Genomic DNA, 20,383 nt, shown 5'->3' with positions numbered 1-20,383 from the left:
CATTCATTGGGGACCCTCAGAGCAGCGTGGACTATGTGTTTCAAGGTTGGATCAATAAATGCGATAGATATTTGGAATGGCGATCAGGAATTGGAGTAATCTTTTTGCAGAACATGTGAGGTAAGGAATCTATTTTACCAGTCTTGGGGTAATCGGATGTTTTTTTTCACATATTTCACAACGTGTCCCCTATTTGTGTATGTGTTAGCGCTGACCAGGTCATAGATAATCGATTTTTCAGCCCGCTTCTCTAGTGTGCATAAGTATACATTTACGATCGATAATCTAGCGTTTATTTGAAAACTATTCATAAATCAGCCGGAAAATGACCGTGTTGTGTGTATTACACAAAAGGGCGATTCCTGCGGAATGTTCTTTTTCTAGAAATTTCCAAAAACTTTTCAGTTTCGTACATGTTGACTGCAAGCAAGTCGGAAAATCAAAAAGCTGGCATTCAAGCGATAAATCGTGCACTCCCTGCTGGCACTCAATGTGTTAATAGTATGCTATGTCTTCCAGGTCAAAAGAAAAGGAGGATAGCCAACACTCAGCTCAACCGTGAGTCCAGTCGTTCCCACGGTGTGTTCATAGTGAAACTCGCCCAAGCACCGCTTGATGCAGATGGGGACCACATTCTACAGGTGAGATGCTAGAGTTCCCAACAGGCCTTTAGTTTGTATATTTGCATAATGTTGGGACTTTATTCTTCTAACTTTTTTACTGTATGAAGCACATTCTCAGAACCAAGCATTTCACTGTAATGTACATTATAAGTGACAAATAAAACAAAACTTGAAAATTCAACCACAAACTGACCCGAGTGAGTTGACGCCCACATACATACAATACTGAGCCAGAGACGGACCTAACCAACAAACACAAGCCGGTTATTGCCAGAAAAGACTGCCCGATTTGTGTAGGAGCAAGAGCGAGTCGTCTCATAGCTCTTTTCCACCAAATTGGTTCTGGTTCTGCAACCGGTTCCGTTCGGGATTCTTCAAACCTTGGTGCCATCTAGCGAACAGTCATGCGTTTCCAACTGTTTTGAGCCACTGTAATCAAGGATATGTCGTCAACGGAGGCCGTTGCTCAATGTATTTGCTGAAAGCATTAGGAATACATACTTGTTTATGATAAATTGTTTGTTCATTCTAGGTGGCTCTCGTAAGACTACCCCCGGCTGCATTGAGCTGCATATTGTGCTGCTAAACAGCCATACTGCTTTGGTTATGGATTTTGCCCCGTCTGAATATTAGTGGAGAGGTTGTATAGCTTAAATACCTTCGAGGAAGAGTTTCTTTTGCCTTTGGTAATGGACTGGGGAAATTCCTACCAGCCAATTATTTTAAATGTACTGATGCTCTCATACGCCTCAAGGTGTGCAATTCTCGCATGTCGATGCTTAATCCATCTCTATCATAGACTATACTAAATCTGTAATGCACCCAAACAGCAGATTTAAACGATGCTATTTTAAATTATGTGGTTCTACTGCTTCTTGATACCAATATTGTGTTGGTGAATTCCAGGATAAGAACCAGGTGAATGTGAGCCAGCTGTGTTTGGTGGACCTGGCAGGCAGTGAGCGCACCAGCAGGACCCGAGCTGAGGGCAACCGCCTTCGCGAAGCAGGTTCGCTCAGGACTCTTGCTGTTAATTTGGGTTTTTAGTCAAATGTCAAGAGAAACGGGCCTCACAACTCCTTTTTCAATGCCATACTCAAAATAGTTTTCGTCATTGATAAACGATGTTGGGAGCACTGAATGGGAGCTGCAAGCCCCATTTCTCTTGACATTGATAAGTGTTTCACGGTTAGGCGTACAGTAGCACCACCGAAGGATATGTGCCTAACAACTACCACTGACATCTCTGCTTATGTCATTTACAGGCAACATTAACCAGTCGTTGATGACTCTGAGGACATGTATAGAAGTTCTCAGAGAGAACCAAATGTGTGGAACAAACAAGGTCGGTTTTGCAATAGATCTTTTCCTTATGTCACTTGCAATGACATTATTGTTTATGTCGACTATATTCTGTCAGTAGTTCTCTTCTCTTCAGACTTAAGTCACAATGAGCCCTTGATTTGTTGCAGATGGTGCCTTACAGGGATTCTAAAGTGACCCACCTGTTCAAGAACTATTTTGACGGTGAAGGGAAAGTCAGAATGATCGTGTGTGTCAACCCCAAGGCTGGTGATTATGAAGAAACTATGGTAAGACAGTTGATGGTCCTGTAGACTGATTCATTCATTCATTGACTCAGATTTCATTCATAAGATGATGTGTTTTCTAATTAGGGCCGCCCCCTTTTACCTGATTGGTTGATTTGGTCTTTGGACTATTGTTAATTAATAAGTACATACTTTTTTCCATGCTGAATTGAATAAGTGGAACTGTTGATTAAATCAACTAATCGATTAGTCAACCAAGTCCTTTTGACTTATTATGAATTAGAATGTCTTTAGTCGAGGACAGCCCTATCTATTAATATTAATAATCACTCACACCTGCCCATGTATGTGTATGTCCATGAAAAAACAACTTGGCGTGGTTTCCTACGCAGGCTACATTGTTTCATGCTATGTTTTGTAGCTGGTCATGCGCTTTGCGGAGATGACCCAGGAGGTAGAGGTGGCTCGGCCAGTAGACCGGACCATCTGTGCCCTGCCAGCGGGACGCAGACATAGGAACCAGGTCTTCAAAGAAGAGCTGTCACGTCGCATAGATGAGCGAGGTGGACTCAGTAATGCTGGTAATAGCCTTTTGAAGTCAGTTATTTTAGAACACATGCATGTTAGTGGTGGTAGTTTCTAGGGGTGTGTACATTTCTCAATGTTTTTTTTTTTATCTACTTTTCTCCTATTTTTCTGTATTTTTCTCCCATCCCAATTTAGTCGTTATGCCAATTCCCCCCCTCCCCTTCCTGGTCGTTTGCCCCCCACTTGCCGATTTAGGGAGCCCTAAAGTCTATCGCATGCTTCCTCTGATACATGTGGAGACAGCCAGCAGCCTCTTTTCACCTGACAGCGAGGACTCTCACTGGGGAAGTGTAACGCGTGGGAGGATCACACTACCTCCCCCAGTTCCCTCCCTCGCTGTGCAGGCACCCTGACCGACCTGTAGGAGTCTCTGTTTACAACGACCAGGACCCACCCCACCGGCTTTCCACCCGCTGACACTGCCAATTGTGTCAGTATGGACGACCGACAAAGCCGAAGGTACCGCGGCAGCCGGATTCGATCCCACTGTCTCTGCGGTGGTAGACAGACGCTTAGCCTGCTGCGCTACCCGGCTGCCCTTAAATTTCTCTTCTAAGATGCATCGCGATGCGGACGATTCTGCATCGATGCAGTGACGGAACATCGATTATTAAAATAATACATTTCTTTACTCTTACTAGCTTTTATGTTCTTTTACAATGTAGCGCTTTGGGATTTTCTCCACAACTATAAAGCGCCCTACAAATCAAATATATTATTATTGTATTAAAGCTAGTGCTCTGGTCATGCATCCACTCAACTCATAGAAAATACAGCATCAGGCTATTCTAAAAGTATTGATACTATACAATGGAGTATTTAACTGTTTTTAACAGCTCGGTCGAGATACCGTTCTAGTATCTGTATCGTGCAACACTAGTAAAGACATTTATTTTGACATTCTGATTTAAGAACTTTCTAAGTAAAAGTAGATTTATCTTGACGCATGTATTAATTGATGAAAAAGTAGCCATGTGCAGTAATATAGATTATAAAATTGAGGATGTAATATATTATCGAGATGCATTGTAGAATCTAATCGAATCGTGAGGCCAGTGAAGATTCACAGCTCTAGTAGTTTCCCACTGGTTATTTGGTTATTTGAGATGATAGCTGGCCTGGGTGAGTTGGATACAACAGTCAACAGTGGAAAAGACTGTACATGTGCCACCATTTAGGGAAATCTATTTGTGTTTTGTTATTCTGGTGCGCCGACACAAATAAATCTATGTATGGGAAACACTAGATGGAGGCAGCCGGCATGTGTGTGAATAGGCTTGTACCTTAACAGTAATTCCTTATTTGATAAAAGGTCCTTTTTCTTTTGTCCTTCTGTACAATATATAACAAACATACAAACACCTCCACCCAGGGCTGTACGCTAAGCTTTTTCACTAGGGGCACACTTGCCCCTAAATGAGAAATTTAGGGGCAAAGAATATTTTTTAGGGGCAAATTTTTAAATAACTATTTTACCATTATAGTAGGGCTGGGCGATATGGCCTCTAAATGATATTGCGATATTTTTTGGCCATATCACGATACACAATATATATCGCAATATTTTGACATTTCCTAAAGCACTTAAAATGCTTGATTTAACCCTTTGATGCATACAGTCACGCCAATATGATGATTATAATAAGTCCCTGCAACATATGTTTGCATTATTAAACCATGAAGATGCTTTAAAAAATAATTTAATGAAAATGTACTAAGAGTAGTCTACTGACACACTAATAAAAAAAATTATTTACATCTAAGACTATTTATATAAAAACTCTTGGGTGCCCTTTTTTTGCACAGTACTGTGTTTTCTATCCACTTTAGCCAAACACACACACACACACATATATATATATATATATATATATACTACTGTGAGAAAATAATAATTACACACAAAGGGATAATGGCTTATAGCAGACTTAATGATTTTAGAATATTTCAGATAATGAAATTAAATGTTTATCATCAACTATCCAGTTAGTATTTATACTGTCTGTAACGTTTGGCTACTTTAAATCATTGAATGTAGAGAGAGAGCGAGAGAGAGAGAGGGGGCGAGAACGCACAAGAGAGCCAGCCCCCCCCCCCCCCCCCGGGTTTTGTTCTAGGTTCGCGTTTTGATCGTCTAAGCTGCCGTAGGTGATGACGTCACACTCGAATGTAAACAGGAAGAGTCTAACACGGAGATGGAAAGTGGATGATATACAGAAACGAATAACTAATAAATATGAAGTTATGTTTAAACTTCTGTTGTCAAGCGTTGTCACTTGTCAATATAACCCACCCCCTTTCCTCACTTTTCCGCCGTCCCTGCTTCACTCGGGACCACCAGCTAACGTTAGCCCATTGCTCGTGTCAATTAAATTGCATGTTATTAAATGTCCGCGCTGGTCTGTCTAATGAAATTACAACCGCAACATTATGTCGCCTGTACAGCCCTGGTTGTAGGCTAATGTTAGTGTAGTGAAATGCGAATGAAGGGGTGAAATCACTATTCGCAAGCTTGCGAGTAGATATAATTTTTCATTCGCACCGGCCAAATTAGGGGGCAATTTGCGACGATCTCGTCGCAGCGTACAGGCCTGCCACCCTTACATTCCACACAGTCCAATGCACCCAGCTACCCCACCCATCTCCCAGACTCCCAGACAGTACAAAATAATTATTACTCAAGGAGGAAAATAAATATATACTGTGGGATTACTATTATTACAATGAGAATGAGGTTACACCAGCTTCCATGTTCTTCACTAAGATGCCTGGCTAGCTTCTAACCTGTTACTTCTTTAGTATGAGCTGCCTGGCGATTGATTGATTGATTGAAAATTGTATTAACAGATTGCAGAATGGGTACAGTACAGCTCAAAGGGGATGCAGATGCAGACCAGAGAGAGACTTTCGTCTTGTTTACATCAGGGTCCCCCATTTTCAATTCATCATAACATATATGACATACAGCTAGACAGTTCTGCTACATCTATACATTTATGACATACCAGATTTACTGTTTGTGATACAAAAAGAGTCTTAAAAAAAAAAAGTATATACATTTGACGAAGAAACTGTACATTAGAGGTTGGTAGGTGGTGTTGGATAACAGTGTTTCTAGCCTTTAATAATTTCTCTCACTCGTCACCTGCTGTTCCGTGACTGGCCTCCGCGTTGTGTCTTTTTACTTGGATATCTCATTAGCTGTCACACTGTATCAACCCCTGTTAGTACATCCGTAGTCATAAGAAACGACACTGCAACGTGATCTCTTTCCTTAGATCCTCATGTTTATTTTCATAAACATAGCTCCGTACCAGATGTAACCAATTCTGTAATGTCCTTGAACAGTCTTAATTCATTCTTCTCCACCATCTCTTATGCTATTAGTCCAATGTTCTGGGCCTCGTCGTAGCCAGGTGGGGTGGGGGGGGGGAACTGTACATTGGATTATCTAACTTCTTTAGTATGAGCTGCCTGGCTACAGCTTCTAACTTCTTTAGTATGAGCTGCCTGGCTACAGCTTCTAACGTCTTTAGTATGAGCTGCCTGGCTAGCTTCTAACCTCTTTAGTATGAGCTGCCTGGCTATAGCTTCTAACCTCTTTAGTATGAGCTGCCTGGCTAGCTTCTAACGTCTTTAGTATGAGCTGCCTGGCTAGCTTCTAACTTCTTTAGTATGAGCTGCCTGGCTAGCTTCGAACGTCTTTAGTATGAGCTACCTGGCTAGCTTCTAACTTCTTTAGTATGAGCTGCCTGGCTAGCTTCTAACCTGTTACTTCTTTAGTATGAGCTTCCAGAGCTGGTAGATCAAAAAGACATGATGGCCCACCTCTGGTGTAAGCCCAGTTCAATCTATGCGAGAATACTTTGCGTCTATGCCACCGTCTTTGTTCCATGATATTGTTTTTGAACCCAGATGATCCAGCGGTGCTGAATCAGCTTCTTGACAGCCTCCCAGTGCTGCCTCCTTGTGAGCTGATGGACCCAGCTGATGACCAGACCCTTCCACGCCTCATCGAGGCGCTGGAGACAAGGCACCGCATCCGCCAGATGGTGTTTGAGCAGTACAACAAAATGAGTAAGGACTCTTTTCACCTTATACACCTGCCCACTTGACTGTTTATTTCTGGTAGCTGGACTTTGTGACAGATGCTAGCTCGTGTGAATATTTAGAAACTTGAGATACTGTATCTGTAAAGATGTATATATCTATAAGAAGTAGAACAAGTGGCATGGCATTATTAATTCAAAATCTATCAACTGATGGGACGAGAATATATGCTTTTCTAGATACAGGAGCTGGGGAGTTTAAACAGAAGTTTTTGGACACCTAGCCTTGTTTCCTACTTGAAAATGTTGATGAGTAGAGTCCTATCTCAGCACAAACCATGCTGTGCTTCATGCTGGATACCCACAGCTTTGGCTAGTTGGAACTTGGCCACAAATCGTATCTAAAGTACGTAATGGGGCCAAAAACGCACTAAAAAGAACGTACTCCAAAGTGCACCAAAACCAAACAAAATGTTCAACCTATTTTTTGTAAATGTAAGAAAGTAACAGCTACAATGCAAAGTAAAGGATTCAGTGTTAGTTTGACTTAAACTATATTGTATGCAAATATGCTGTTGGGAGGTTTAATGTCTTAACTGTCTGCTTCTGCAGCCGATACACTGAAGTCCATGCTGCAGGACTTTGACAACCGCCTCGTGGCCAAGGAAAACTACATCCACGATCAGAGAGGGAAGCTGGGCGAGAAGGACAAAGTCATCTCCAACCAGAAGACTGAGATGGAACGACTAGAAAAGAAGTCTAAAATGCTGGAGTACAAGGTGTCCTGCCTCACTGCTCTACCAGCTTATTCTGCTTAACCTTTCCGTTTGCTGTAATACTTTGCCTTTTTTACGCATGCATATGCGAGGAAGCAAACATACGTTATTTGATTGTTATTTCTTTTATTCGCTATTTCCAATCGTTATCCATCCAGGGAGCCATAGGGAATGAGTCTGAGATCGCAAAAGTCCAATACCGCCGCCGCCTAGTGGTATGCGGCCGATGTTGCACTCCCTTTGAGACTGTATGTAGCTGTGTGTCGATCAAATTCCTCCGGGCGGACTTTTCTAGTAGCCTGGACCGGGGGCTTTACCCGATCGCATTAAATAGTTTTCGGGACCCCCGATTCATTATGCTGTGGTGGGTTATGTCGTGGCCCAAATGGACATATGATCTACCAGATGGCAATCAAATAATTGGAATATTCTTTTTGGAATCTCACCGGCCACAGGTAAGAGCAATTTAACGTAAATCTCAGCTTGATTGTGCCTTGTTTTCATAGCCATCGCCCTGATCAACGAAGGCCGTTATTGACATCAATTAATCAGAAACGACCCCCCCCCCCCCCCCTTCATGCATTCATTCATTCATGATTGCAGCATGTATAGGGACGAAATGCCAATGGATTAAGTATAATATGAGATATGAGTTGCTGCCTATTACTAGCCTCCCAGGAATTACCCTAAACCACTCTAAAACCATACTTATATTCACCACGGTATAAAACGGGAATGTATGGATGGAAAATTCTTTTCTTTTTCACATCTTGAACGATAGATACTCGATGCCAAATGGGCCATAGTATTGCATCCATAGCTATAATATATATAGTTATAGCCCTGCAAACAAGGTGAGCGACTCCATAGACTCATAGCGTGGCAGCACATAGTCATATCCCGTTCTCAGCGTGGCGATCAATGAGTTAAAGTGCTTGATCTTTGGAGAAAAAAGTCAATGCCTGGAATTCCTCTAAAACGGCAATTTCTTTTAACATTTCTTTAACAAACAAACCCAAAAGTGCTTAACCCTTTGGGTGCCGTTAACGTAGAACTACGTTTCTGTCGCCCGACTGTTTAGTGCCGGAAACGTAGATCTACGTTTTTCTCACAGTATATTTATTTTATTCGCTATTGCCATTCATAATTCAGCGGGGCACCTTGTGCATGCTGTACTGAATGTGTCTGAGCCCTCTAACGCCTTCGGCCACTATTGCACTCCATTAGAAACGATGTACTTTCTTTTCTCTACCGAGCTGCGGTGTGGGGGCGGGTCCTAAACACTCCGGTAAAACACACGCTTGTAGGGATGGCTTGGAAAACTGACCCCGCCCGCCCGTTCATGTGCAATGCCCAATAACGTCGGAGACGGGATCGCTGTGGATAACTGGAATGGCGATCAGATAATTGGATTATTTTTTTTGCATTACCGGTACATCAGAGGTAAGGACTCTATATATCTATATATCCAATCTTGCGTTGATCTGATAGTTTATTCTCCCGCGATTGAAGCTGTCTGTGTGGCTGTTTACCGTTGGGTGCAGGAGGGGGGGGGGGGAGCGCCGCTCTCCAGGGCCCATTTCATGTATGCACGAGGAGACATAATAATGATAATCTAGCGTTGATTTCAGGAAGATTCGATAATCGGGCGAAAAATGTCAACGTTATAAGTGGTATAAAACGGAAATGTACGGATGAGAAAATTATCCGTTTTTTTGCACGTTGACCAGAAGCAACTCACTGACACTCTACGGTGTTATTAGACCCATAGCTATAATATAAAATATAGGTTTAGCTCTACAAACGAGGTGAGCGTTTACATGGGGTTAATGGACGGCAAGGCCAGATGCACTTCCCGGAAGGGGCGTGGCACTCAATGTGTTAAAGTCATTGAAATTAAAATCAACCATTCGCATTGAATGTTTTGTTCATCCATAATAACATTTTTCACTATCAAGAAATCGAATATCTTTTTATTTAACACTTTCTCCGCCAACAACGCTGTCCAGCGCTATTGGCCGCCATGCGCATTCTGCCAATATTGCTGTCCAGCGTTTTTTAGATCAATATTTCATTTTTTTCGCCATGGCATTCATAATTCATATATACACCCGCGGTCCTGCAGCTCGACCCTATAGGTGACTGCAACGACGGCTTAATACCGCTGCCTGGTGGATGGTCGGGCGAGTTATACTCGCCTACAGGATGTGGCCGATGTGCGTAGATGAAACTCATCCGGCCGTCACATCTCGTTGCAGGACTCCCGACAGACATTATGTACATAATGGATCGCTTTCTAAACTTAATAATCGATATGATTTCGGCGTTTATTGCGACATACAAACCGGAAATGGACCTAGGCGATTGGCGTTGTGTACTTGGGATCTTTCACCGCCAGTCTCATTGACCCACGGTAAGAGGAATATAACGTTATTTTCAACCCGATTGTGAGTTTCCTTGTTTGCAAACCATCTGATCAATATATCACCCAACCTACATAAAGCATTTACTGATGATCGGGGAATTATAAACGACCCCCTCCCCCCCCTTTCCTTCACGCATGATGAAGCATAACGTATACCGATCATATACATTTGAATTTTTTAATATAGCGTGTATAGGGAAGAAATGCCATCGATAATCATATATGCATTTAGGCCTATAACTCACGTTCTAGGAATTACTGCAGAAAACGATAAAAACATACTTATATTCTAGAAGGTATTTTTGTATGAATGAAAAAATATAACGTTCCCACATCCTGAACGATAGATAATCGATGTTGAATGGGCCATAGTAATGTCAATATAGCAATAAAATTCTAAAAGTTATAGCCCTGCAAAGAAGGTAAACATCTCCATAGACTTATAGCGCTGGCAGAGAGGGTACTTTGATGGGTACAATGGCTGGCAAGGAATGTGTTAATGTGTAACTAATTGTCGGAAATTGGTTGCAATACATTTTCTATAAAAAACAGCATTTCAAAGTAAATTGTATCCTTTTGGAAAAGTACTTAAGTCCTTGAATTTCATTTAGCAATGTCTGGGAACACTGTCTCCAATGGTTTTCTGATTTTTATTTTGTGTCCCTCAAGATTGACATCTTGCAAAAAACCACCAACATTTACGAGGAAGACAAGCGCTCCCTTGAGCAGGAGCTGGAGACCCGGGAGCAGAGGCTTCAGAGGGAGCAGACGGAGAGGAGACGTATGGAGCAGCGCATGCAGGGCATGGTCGCCGACACCAAGCACAAGTGGGAGAAGGAATGTGTAAGTGGGCTTGTTCAAGATTTTGCAACCTCGTCTATATACTATGTTACTACGCAACTATGTAAGTAATGTGCTGTGTTTCTAGATAATCACAGTTCCAACTGCCGTGAAAAACCTAGAAACGTCATGCGGGGGGAAAAATCGTCTTCTGGTGTGCTGTAAACTAAAGGACCCTGACTTTTGTTAACCTCAAACGACCGGATGGGTGCATACAATTGCATATCTGTGTTGCGTTTTGACGTTGCACTATGTAAAAGTCAAGAGTTGTGAAAAGCAGAGGAGCTTTGCTGTCAGTTCTGTGTTACCAAGCATTTCTCCCTGGCATTTTATCCACAGGAAAGACGAGTGAACGCCAAGCAGCTGGAGATGCAGAACAAGCTGTGGGTGAAGGATGAGAAACTGAAGCAGCTCAAAGCCATCGTGACGGAGAGCAACGGCGGCACTCCCGCTGAGCAGTCGGAGACGCCACGGAGGCCCTTTCGGGAGAGGGACGGCCCATCTGCACTGCCCGTGAGCTATTTACTCTACTTCTTGTTCCATTGTCTTCTATGTTTTGATCTCACTTGTATGGAGTGTTGAAGGTATCTTTGTTCACTAAAAGTATATCTAAAATCAATTCATATTGGGAAAGTCTAACGGGTAATTTACAATATGAGGTGGACAGTAGGGCTGAACAATTAATCCGAATTTTATCAAAATCGCAATATGGCCTAAAGTATTTTTTATGGCCTAAAGTAAGAGGTGTGTCAAAATGCCATTCTAAATTAACTATTGTTTGCTGCAGATGTCCTGGCATCTAAATCATATCCTACAAACTTGAGAAAACATCTTTGTTTGGTACAGATCCCCATGAAAATGACACTGTGATCAACACCGTGATGTTTTTCAACCAAAAAAAGACCATTCCCTCCGATATTGTGAATTATATCGCAATATCAGTCAAAATAATCACAATTGGATTGTTTTCCCCAAGAATTTTTTCAGCCCTAATTGACGGTGTCCACCATCTTCTTAATTGACACTATCCTCCAGCTTCTTTGCTTCATTCTACTGTTTGTACTTATGCACTGACTTACTTATGCACTGACTTTCAGACACCCAACACAGCTTCACCACTTTGCTCCCTCAATAACCTCTTTTCAGGACTTTACTCCATCCCGCCAGAACCCAGCTAACCTTAGGACAGTACAGGATGCCTACCCTTCCTCTTCCGTCACCTCCTCCGCAACTAGTCTGTCAGTAGCCTCCTGCGTCTCCGTGTGGGAGCAGAGGTTCCCCGTAGACAGCAGCAGGCAGGATAGGCAGACTGGGACCCCCCAGTATGGGAACCACCTCCCCTGCTACGGCAGCAGCAGTGTGGGGCGCAGGAGAGGCCAGCACTGGGTCCCTGACACTGAGCCCACGGCTCGCGCCTATGGGCTGGACCTAGAGTCGGGCACAAGGGTTAGTGTGTTAGAATCCCTTCTTGTCCTTTTGTAGAATCCCTAACCTTAGATGTAGTATAGATAGTGTATCTATGTGTGTTCTTGTTAGAATAGTCTTGCTTTGCCATGTAGAATGCATCTACATGTGAGTGAGTAGAAGTCTATGCTTGTAGACTGTAGAGGTATGTCATTGGCCTGTTGCACCTGCTTGTATTTCTTTTATCTGGACTGTTGAGACTGTTGTTCTGCTGTGCTTGTAGAACCTCTAAAGCATTCGTCTTGCATCTTAACCGTGCGATATTTGTTATTAGTAGCATATCCATATATCAGTTCCCTGGCTTTAAATTTTTTGACAGTGCTCAGTCTTCACATTTAGTTTTCTGTTTGTTTCAAGCCAATGGTCTTCATCAGACATAAAAGACAACATTACTTTTAACATTTGGTAGAAATACATTTGAGTGTATTTAGCTTTTCTAGGTTATTAAATAACTTAACCCCATTCCATAGTAGTTAGTTATCATGGGATTCATTCATTTCACTACCTTCTAGATGCCAATTCTCTTCCCATTCAACTCCAAATAATAATCCAAATTTAGTGTAGTAGTAATGTATCCATGGAGGAGATTTATGCATCAACTAAATCTTTGCAAGTATTACAAAGTATAATTTTGTGCTGTGTTTGTTCAGTGTGGACGTCCTGAATGCACATAGGAACTAAGCCCAAAAAACAAACTAATCTAAAATCTTAGTAATTATGGAAATTAGATTTTATGTAGTCTGGTAATAATTCCATAATTATCATCCTCTTGATTTAGATGACACCTTACATTACATGCTATTGAACATTTATTTAGTTTTATTTCACCTTCATGCATGTGGCCTTTGCATCGATAATTTCCATTTTAGAATGCCTGTCACCTGATCAAATAAGAACTTGCTGCACTGCTTTGCATGAAGGTCCTATTTTGGAATACCCACTGTGGTGTGCCATTTTCTGTGTTTCAGGTGAAACTATGTTAGCAGAGGACCAAAATATTCAGTCCTTTAAGATACGTGTGCCCTAATAAGGATAAGCGTTCAATGAAGAAACTCGATCCAATTTATTTTTTATTTTTATTATATTACTGCATTATAAAGATTAATAGACTTTCACTGGAATTGTGTTGCTAGGGAACAAGTTATTGATATTGGCTACACTGCAACAGGAAGTAAACTTGGGTCCATTTAGAACTTGTTTATTTTGTCAATCACATACATCAGGTGGGGAAAGCACTAACACTGTCTAATTTCCATTTGTAGCTACTAACCTCACCAACCCTTTTATGATCATTTCTAGGGCTGGGCAATATTGGAAAAATTTATATAAAAATAATCTGTGAATTATTCAAAAATATTATTCAGAATATTTTTGATCATTTTGTGAAAAAAAAGAGAAGAAAAAGTGAATTCCTTTTTATTGTGTATCACGATTCACAGGATAACATAATATATAACGTAAAACAATACAATATCTCTGATGCTATGAACGATAAATATCAATATTACCCAGCCCTAGACGCAACCCATACGTTGTGAAATAATTGACCTGGTTTATGTTTTCCTCACTTTGGGTTCACCAGACGGCCACACCAGTCCGTCCTTCTGCACGCCACAGACGCTCGCACTCCGCGGGTGGGGAGAAATGGGTAGACCACAAACCACACTCTAATTTGGACCTAGACACTGTCATGCAGCCAATCTTACCCAATACAATCAAGGTGTCTGTCCCTAGCGAGAAAGCGCTGTCTAAATGCCAAAAGTATGTCCTTACACATCAGGAGCTTGCCTCCGATGGGGAGATTGAGACCAAGTTGATAAAGGTAAAATTACATGATTTCTTAAATTGAAACTTGGATGGCATTTTTTTTCTTGCATGCGTTTTATTTCACACTTGGTTTTTCACTTTTATTTGGTTGAATTTTTCATCTTCTGTTTGATGTGCGGGTGTGTTGGGCAATTAAACAATTTGCCCTTTGTAGCAGAAGCAAGGACTACATGCTTGACATTGTAATTAATTCCCCTGTTGTGCTGACATCGACACCTTTGTGCATATGTGTCTGTTCTCTAGCTTTTCATCTGAGTTTGTTGATTTCCTCAGGGAGATGTGTTCAAAACACGAGGTGGAGGACAAGCTGTACAGTTTACAGACATTGAGACGCTAAAGCAAGAGTGTCCAACTGGTCTAAGGTATTTACCCAAGAAGTTATATAAGAGTGATAAGAGCCTGACACTTTTATGTTGTAAAATAATTACTGTAGTGTTTATAAATCGCAAACCAGCTAAGGCATCTTTGGACATTTCAATTTAAAATTGATTCTTGATTCATCACTATTATTTAGGCCATTCAGTAAGTAAGTAAGTAAGTAAGTAAGTATTTATAAAGCACCTTTCATACATGTCATGTAGCTCAAAGTGCTGTACACAATTATAGGCATATATAACGATAAAAGCAATAAAGTCATAGTGATCAGTTAAGATCAATGTTAAAAAGAAAATAATAATAATAATAATAATAGTAACGTAAAAATGAAAATAACGTAAAAACAGTCATTTGCTTACCAGTTTGGGAGAACAGGTTCGCACAAACATTTCCGCTCAGTGGCAACCGGAAGTGCACTAAACCAATAGATTAAATTCTAGATTGTTATTAACCGTTGTTACAGAGCTTGTATAGTGTGTCTTTTTGCCTGTCTAATCTTGGCAATCTGTTGGATGCAAGCTAATCATTTATAGTTTCAAGGTGCTTAAAAAAGTTGAAACCATATCACAAGATTGAAAACTGAATAAAAAATGTTTGAATACATGTGATATTACTACTCCAGTTACTATTACAGTGGTTGTACATGTTTTATGTTAGTGTTTAGAAATCACAAACCAGTCAAGTGTTCCCATTCTTGGATTTATTTTAGAATAGTATTGGTATATATGCAAATATTCTTGGATAGGAAATGCTGCTGGGAAATTGTGAAAATGCATGTACATTTTCTGAACGATCTAGGCAGGACTCGTACAAAGGACTGGGAAGTGTGGACAATTATTTTGACCAGCGCCCCGTTCCCCGTACCTGGCTAACTGAGTTAGCCGGATAATTTCCAGTATAGCCTGACTTAAGCCGGACCTTTCTGTTCCCCGACGCTCGATTGTCTAAATCACCATGACAACAGATCAAAAAGTTTGAGCCTGGTCGAGAGCAGGGTTAACTTCAGTTAGCCGGATGAACCATGGCCACGCCCCCGCAAATAAATGACAGCTCGCTTCCTGAAATGATTCTCACAGTCTAGAGATCCCATTTATACCATTCTGAATTATGTTTCTGTGCTTCGTTTTCCTAGAGGGGGCTTTTGAAATGTATAATAGAACTAAATGCTGATAATAAATCATATTCAGTCTATAGATTTACTTTGTCCTAAATAAAATAATGCACGTCATATACGGCGCTCGGAGTGCGATACACAGGCGCATTGCAAATGTGAATCCCGCGGGGATATTTTTAATGAATGAATCGGCCGTTTGGCTCTGATTAGTTTCATATATTCTCCGCTGTAGATTTGCTTAACTGAGCGCCCGGATTGTGTTTCATTCAAGCATAAAATTGAAGTGTATGCGTGGATTGTGGTTTTTGTGGATTATGAATTACGAGGACTCTGAGGATTGTTGAATTGTATCATCACTCACACGTTATTGTGATATTGTAACTGGGATTAAAATGTCTGAGATGCGCTGTTTGACGGATTTGAGAAATTGAATGAGCCGTTGACGTCACATTAATGCATTTGAGAATAAAGAGATAAAACTTCATTCAAAAGAAAAACATTCGAAACACTGGTCTTTGTCCATTGATGGATACACAATGGATATATCCCGTCTGGCACAGTGGTCCAACGGCTAGTGCTCAAACCTGTCAACCCGACGGCCAGAGTTCGAAACCCCGCGTTTCCAATATAATTTTTTTGGAATATAATATTAATGATTATACGCAAAAGTAGCCTAGTTTTAAGTTAAAATATTATAAATCTACATGCATTGAGGATGTCATTCTTTATATAGCTCTCAACGTGCACCAAATTGAATTATTCCTACATTGCAAAAATAAGAAAAAGACTAGAAGAAGTGGGATTCGAACCCCGGTCGTCTGCGTGAAAGTCAAAACGACAAACCGTCACACCACAGTGCAGATAAGTAAAACATCCACCATACATCAATCAATGGGTAAGAGAGCCGTATCCTTATTCTGTATAACAGTTGAACTAATTATTTTCGCTAGCAAGATCTCATTTGATTATCCATTCCATAAACCTACTGCCAGCAGGCAAGTTTAAAGAAATATAATCTTGATTGATTGGGGTAATGAGGGATTTAAAATTAGCCTATAGATTATGCATTTAACTTGTCGGCGAGGCTATTGAGCCGTACTGCAATCTGTTAATAAAGTTTTAAATCAATTAATCAATCAATGCCGTTAGAAAATCAGGATTTCTGCTATCGATACGTGCTGGCTTTTCAACTGAAGCGGCCGCGCGCACTTATCCTGGGTCTCAAGTCTGGTTCGAGTTAACGAGACTGAATCCACCTTCGAGGAACAGGAAAATCCCGGCTTCAAACATCGGGTTAATTGAATCTGGATAATGGGACTCTTGATCGACTTAGTTGAACCAGGTACGGGGAATAGGGCCCTGTTCTGTACAAACAAGGTATTTGAACAAGGCCTTGAATATCTGCAGCTCTTGGATTAAAACAAGTGCTGTCGTTTGGCCTCATCACTGAACTTAAAATGCTGCCAGGCAGGCAATCTTTAAGACTCATCAGGTTTGCCATACCAAATAATGACACAATTGAATGTGTGTTAAGGCCTCTCATACAGTATTGCATGACAATGATTAGGATTTAACTGGAGAACTGACGATGACCTTGTTTGTTTTGGTAGTCGCAAGAGGAGATCCGGGTCGGAAGATGGTGTACTCAATGACATAGAGAACAAGGTAAAATGTTCACAACACAACAGTGAAGATTTTCCATGTCGAGATGCAGTTGTTTTTAAAACAGTCAAAAAAGCAAAAGCTGATGCATTGGGACGCATTTCTCATTCACCTCTGTCTCATGGCAGCTATTTATAGTATTCGATCGCAGACATCTTGGTTGTAAACAACCGGTGATCGTAATCAAATGGCAGGTGGTTATCATTACATGACAACTTTGACCAATTTACTTGTGGTATTGTATGGCAAAACACTTGATGAGAATACGCTGTGATGAAACATTGCTTATACATTGCTAACTGAATTTATTTTTAATAATTTGACTATTACAACAACACTATAATTCAGTATAATGTTTCATTGTTTATAGTCTGTACATTTTCTGGTTAGTTTATGTTTTGAGTTCTCAGACTTTTATTTTCTCCCCAATAGATTCCAGTCGCTAGCACAAGTTCAGGTCTCGGCTATCAAAAGTAAGCAAAGGCAAAAAATAAAAAGATTTGCCTTTTATTATTACCTTTTATTCTTGTTATATTAATTATATCATTGCAGCTAATTGGGAGCTACAGTCATGTTAAAATAATTTGTCTTTTTCTTCTAGACGCAGAAAGCCATAGAAAGCCAGAAAGCCACATCAGAAGCTTCTTTTAAAAAAAAAAAATGAAATGCTGGATTATTTGTGTATTAGATAAGTGAACCACACTTCACTGAGACCTATGCATCTTTTTTGAAAGTCGCTTTTAATTTTTTATTATTGTATATTATATCTATTTTTTTTCCTTTTCTGGACATGTGATTTGAACCAGAATGTTTATGTAATCATAATGGTAGATTAAAGGGAAATTGACCATGGTAGGAACTAGAATTTTTTATTTGTACTTTATTAGAATTTTCTATTTGTACTCATGTGCCAATAAAATAGTGTACTCTATTGGAATTGGATAATTTTTCTTACATCAATACGCTGATATTGATGTCACAGCCTGCTCTAGCCATGAAAAAAAAGGGACACGCTGGTTCAAAAGAATAACAAACGGCATACTATATCATGAGGAGACGCCATGGCTCACAGGTCATGACGCCCCTCCCCACTCTGCTGGATAGCTTCCTGGAAGGAAGAACGAAACACACACCAACCGAGCAGGCAGGGCAAAACATGGCAGACGGAGTCGCCACATTGATGACTCTGATATGGAAAATTCCATGACTGCTTGTAATGATATTGTATATCCCGACGTATTAATTTATAATAAAAAATATTTAATTGCTGCCTGAAATTATAATGATCAGGAGATTATTTCTAAAGTTTAGTATGATACTTTACTACAAGTATGGAGCCAAAATAAATGGTCAAAAGATAGTTAATCCTATCGAGATTAAGTTATTAGTCTACAAAATCTTAAAGGATTAGGGAGAGAAGGGGTTAATGAGAAGTGGGAGACGAAGGCCAGAGTTAACCTTCCTGTGAGAGGAGACTTTCACTATTTACTAAGCATATGCAAAATAAACTAGATGCATGAAACGCAATGTATAAATGCTTATGGATATAATGTAAAACAACATAATTATGATATTGTCAGATGTGCTCCCGAGAGCTAACTCCGGTCCCCGGCTGGTGCCAACTAGCTAGCGATCGCTCCCGAGAGCTAACGCCGGTCTGTCTGTCGAAGACTGAGGGAACCGCGTCCGGCTTCAGCTGATTAGTGGTCTTCTGGACAAACATCCCACCCCAACAACATAATCCGAGGCAATGAAGTGTTCGCTGCAGATCCTCCTTCCCTGTCCAACAGGCTGGTCGCGCCGCCTGAGTGCAGCCAGCCTGAGCCAACGTGACAACAACAACTGTTTTTTTCACTGGTAGTTTGTGGAAATTAACCAACTTTCCTCTCTCTCACATGGTACAATTAGTTTGAACAGCCAGGAGCAATACAAACAGAACCACCGCGGTCCCGTTGTTTTGTAGGAAACATTTTATTTACTGACTGACCCATTCACTATAGGCAGTGTACCAGCCGTGTATACACCCAACCAGTGGCATGACGTCAGCAACAAAATGGCCGCGCCCATAATGCTAAATGCTTCAGAAATGCACACAACAAATCGTTTTTTCTTAGAAACTGCTTATTTTTATAACGTGATTTCTTCTGTGGCTTATCTAAATACTAATGTGATGCTATGAATATGTATTTATCGCACTGCTTCCTTTCCACTTTAATCTACTTAACACTTCTCAAATAATTGTATCTTAGCTATCGCATACTTCAACTTTTCACTGCCGCAGTGTTCGCACAAGGTCCTTGAAGTGCTTAACACTTTCCGTGCCAGCCATACGGTGCCCCGGAAGCTTAATTACTTCAGGCAACCAACTTGCGCCTAGCACGCCCCCGTGGTGATGCGGCAGCGCCAGTGCGGCAGCGGCGCGCAGGTTGCCGCACTCAATCCCCCCTGTTTTAACATCGACGGTTAGCTCAACTCGTTCGCCAGCTTGCTGTGGAGCCTGCGGTCCAGTTGGTGACAAGTTCGAATCACTTCATTTTTTTTTACGTTTAATTAATTTATCGCCTCTCTATATAAACGTCTTTCTTTCGCCGGTTAAGTTTAGGCATTCTTTCGGAGTTGGTTAAGGTTAGGGTTAAGTTTAGGCATTCTTTCGGAGTTGGTTAACGTTAGAGTTTGTCGCAGAGCATGGCAATAGAATGCAGCCTATTTCCGCTCTGCCGCTCTCTCGCTCTGCCGTGGTCACATGGGCGTCGTGGCCAATCAAAGAAAACGCTGAACGCAAGTTGGTTGCCTGAAGTGTTGACGCGCCCCGGAACCCTGTTGCGTGCCACCACCCACTTCAATGACAGAGCTCTCGTATTTGCGAACGCATAAACTATATCTTAAATTATGGCTATGTGTCTAATATAGCCTTCGCTTATCAATGACTTGTTTGCTGTCAACATTGTCGAAACAGATTGTTTTTTAATCGGTTCATTTCCGTTTTATACCATTATGAAAAACGCTTGTTTTATGAAAGTTCCAGAAGATTTACGGCAATACACTGGAATACACAACACGTAATTTTTCTGCCTATTTATGAATCGTTTT

At 40.9% G+C, this 20,383-nt stretch overlaps 1 protein-coding gene across 3 annotated transcripts in view; it reads left to right on the top strand.

The window, feature by feature from the left end:
* The window catches only part of LOC311246963 (kinesin-like protein KIF23), a 41,068-nt gene extending 23,097 nt beyond the window's left edge, over nt 1–17,971 (top strand). The window contains exons 9-23 of one of the 3 annotated variants that reach the window (XM_084337231.1): nt 520–641; nt 1,530–1,632; nt 1,889–1,968; nt 2,096–2,215; nt 2,595–2,754; nt 6,677–6,838; nt 7,423–7,589; nt 10,681–10,854; nt 11,191–11,364; nt 11,998–12,297; nt 13,898–14,137; nt 14,416–14,504; nt 17,242–17,296; nt 17,726–17,766; nt 17,895–17,971. In XM_084337231.1, coding sequence (XP_084193357.1) covers nt 520–641; nt 1,530–1,632; nt 1,889–1,968; nt 2,096–2,215; nt 2,595–2,754; nt 6,677–6,838; nt 7,423–7,589; nt 10,681–10,854; nt 11,191–11,364; nt 11,998–12,297; nt 13,898–14,137; nt 14,416–14,504; nt 17,242–17,296; nt 17,726–17,766; nt 17,895–17,910 — 2,003 coding nt within the window. In that variant the 3' untranslated portion in view covers nt 17,911–17,971. The remainder of the gene's footprint in view (nt 1–519; nt 642–1,529; nt 1,633–1,888; nt 1,969–2,095; nt 2,216–2,594; nt 2,755–6,676; nt 6,839–7,422; nt 7,590–10,680; nt 10,855–11,190; nt 11,365–11,997; nt 12,298–13,897; nt 14,138–14,415; nt 14,505–17,241; nt 17,297–17,725; nt 17,767–17,894) is intronic. The other 2 variants (XM_084337232.1, XM_084337233.1) reach the window with 2 other exon arrangements.
* The last annotated feature ends 2,412 nt before the right edge of the window (nt 17,972–20,383 follow it).

This window comes from Notolepis coatsorum (assembly GCF_963971535.1).
Source record: "Notolepis coatsorum genome assembly, chromosome: 20".
In the NCBI taxonomy this organism is placed as follows: domain Eukaryota; kingdom Metazoa; phylum Chordata; class Actinopteri; order Aulopiformes; family Paralepididae; genus Notolepis; species Notolepis coatsorum.
Note: the sequence above shows the minus strand (reverse complement) of the source record. Positions and strands in the feature narration are given on the sequence as shown.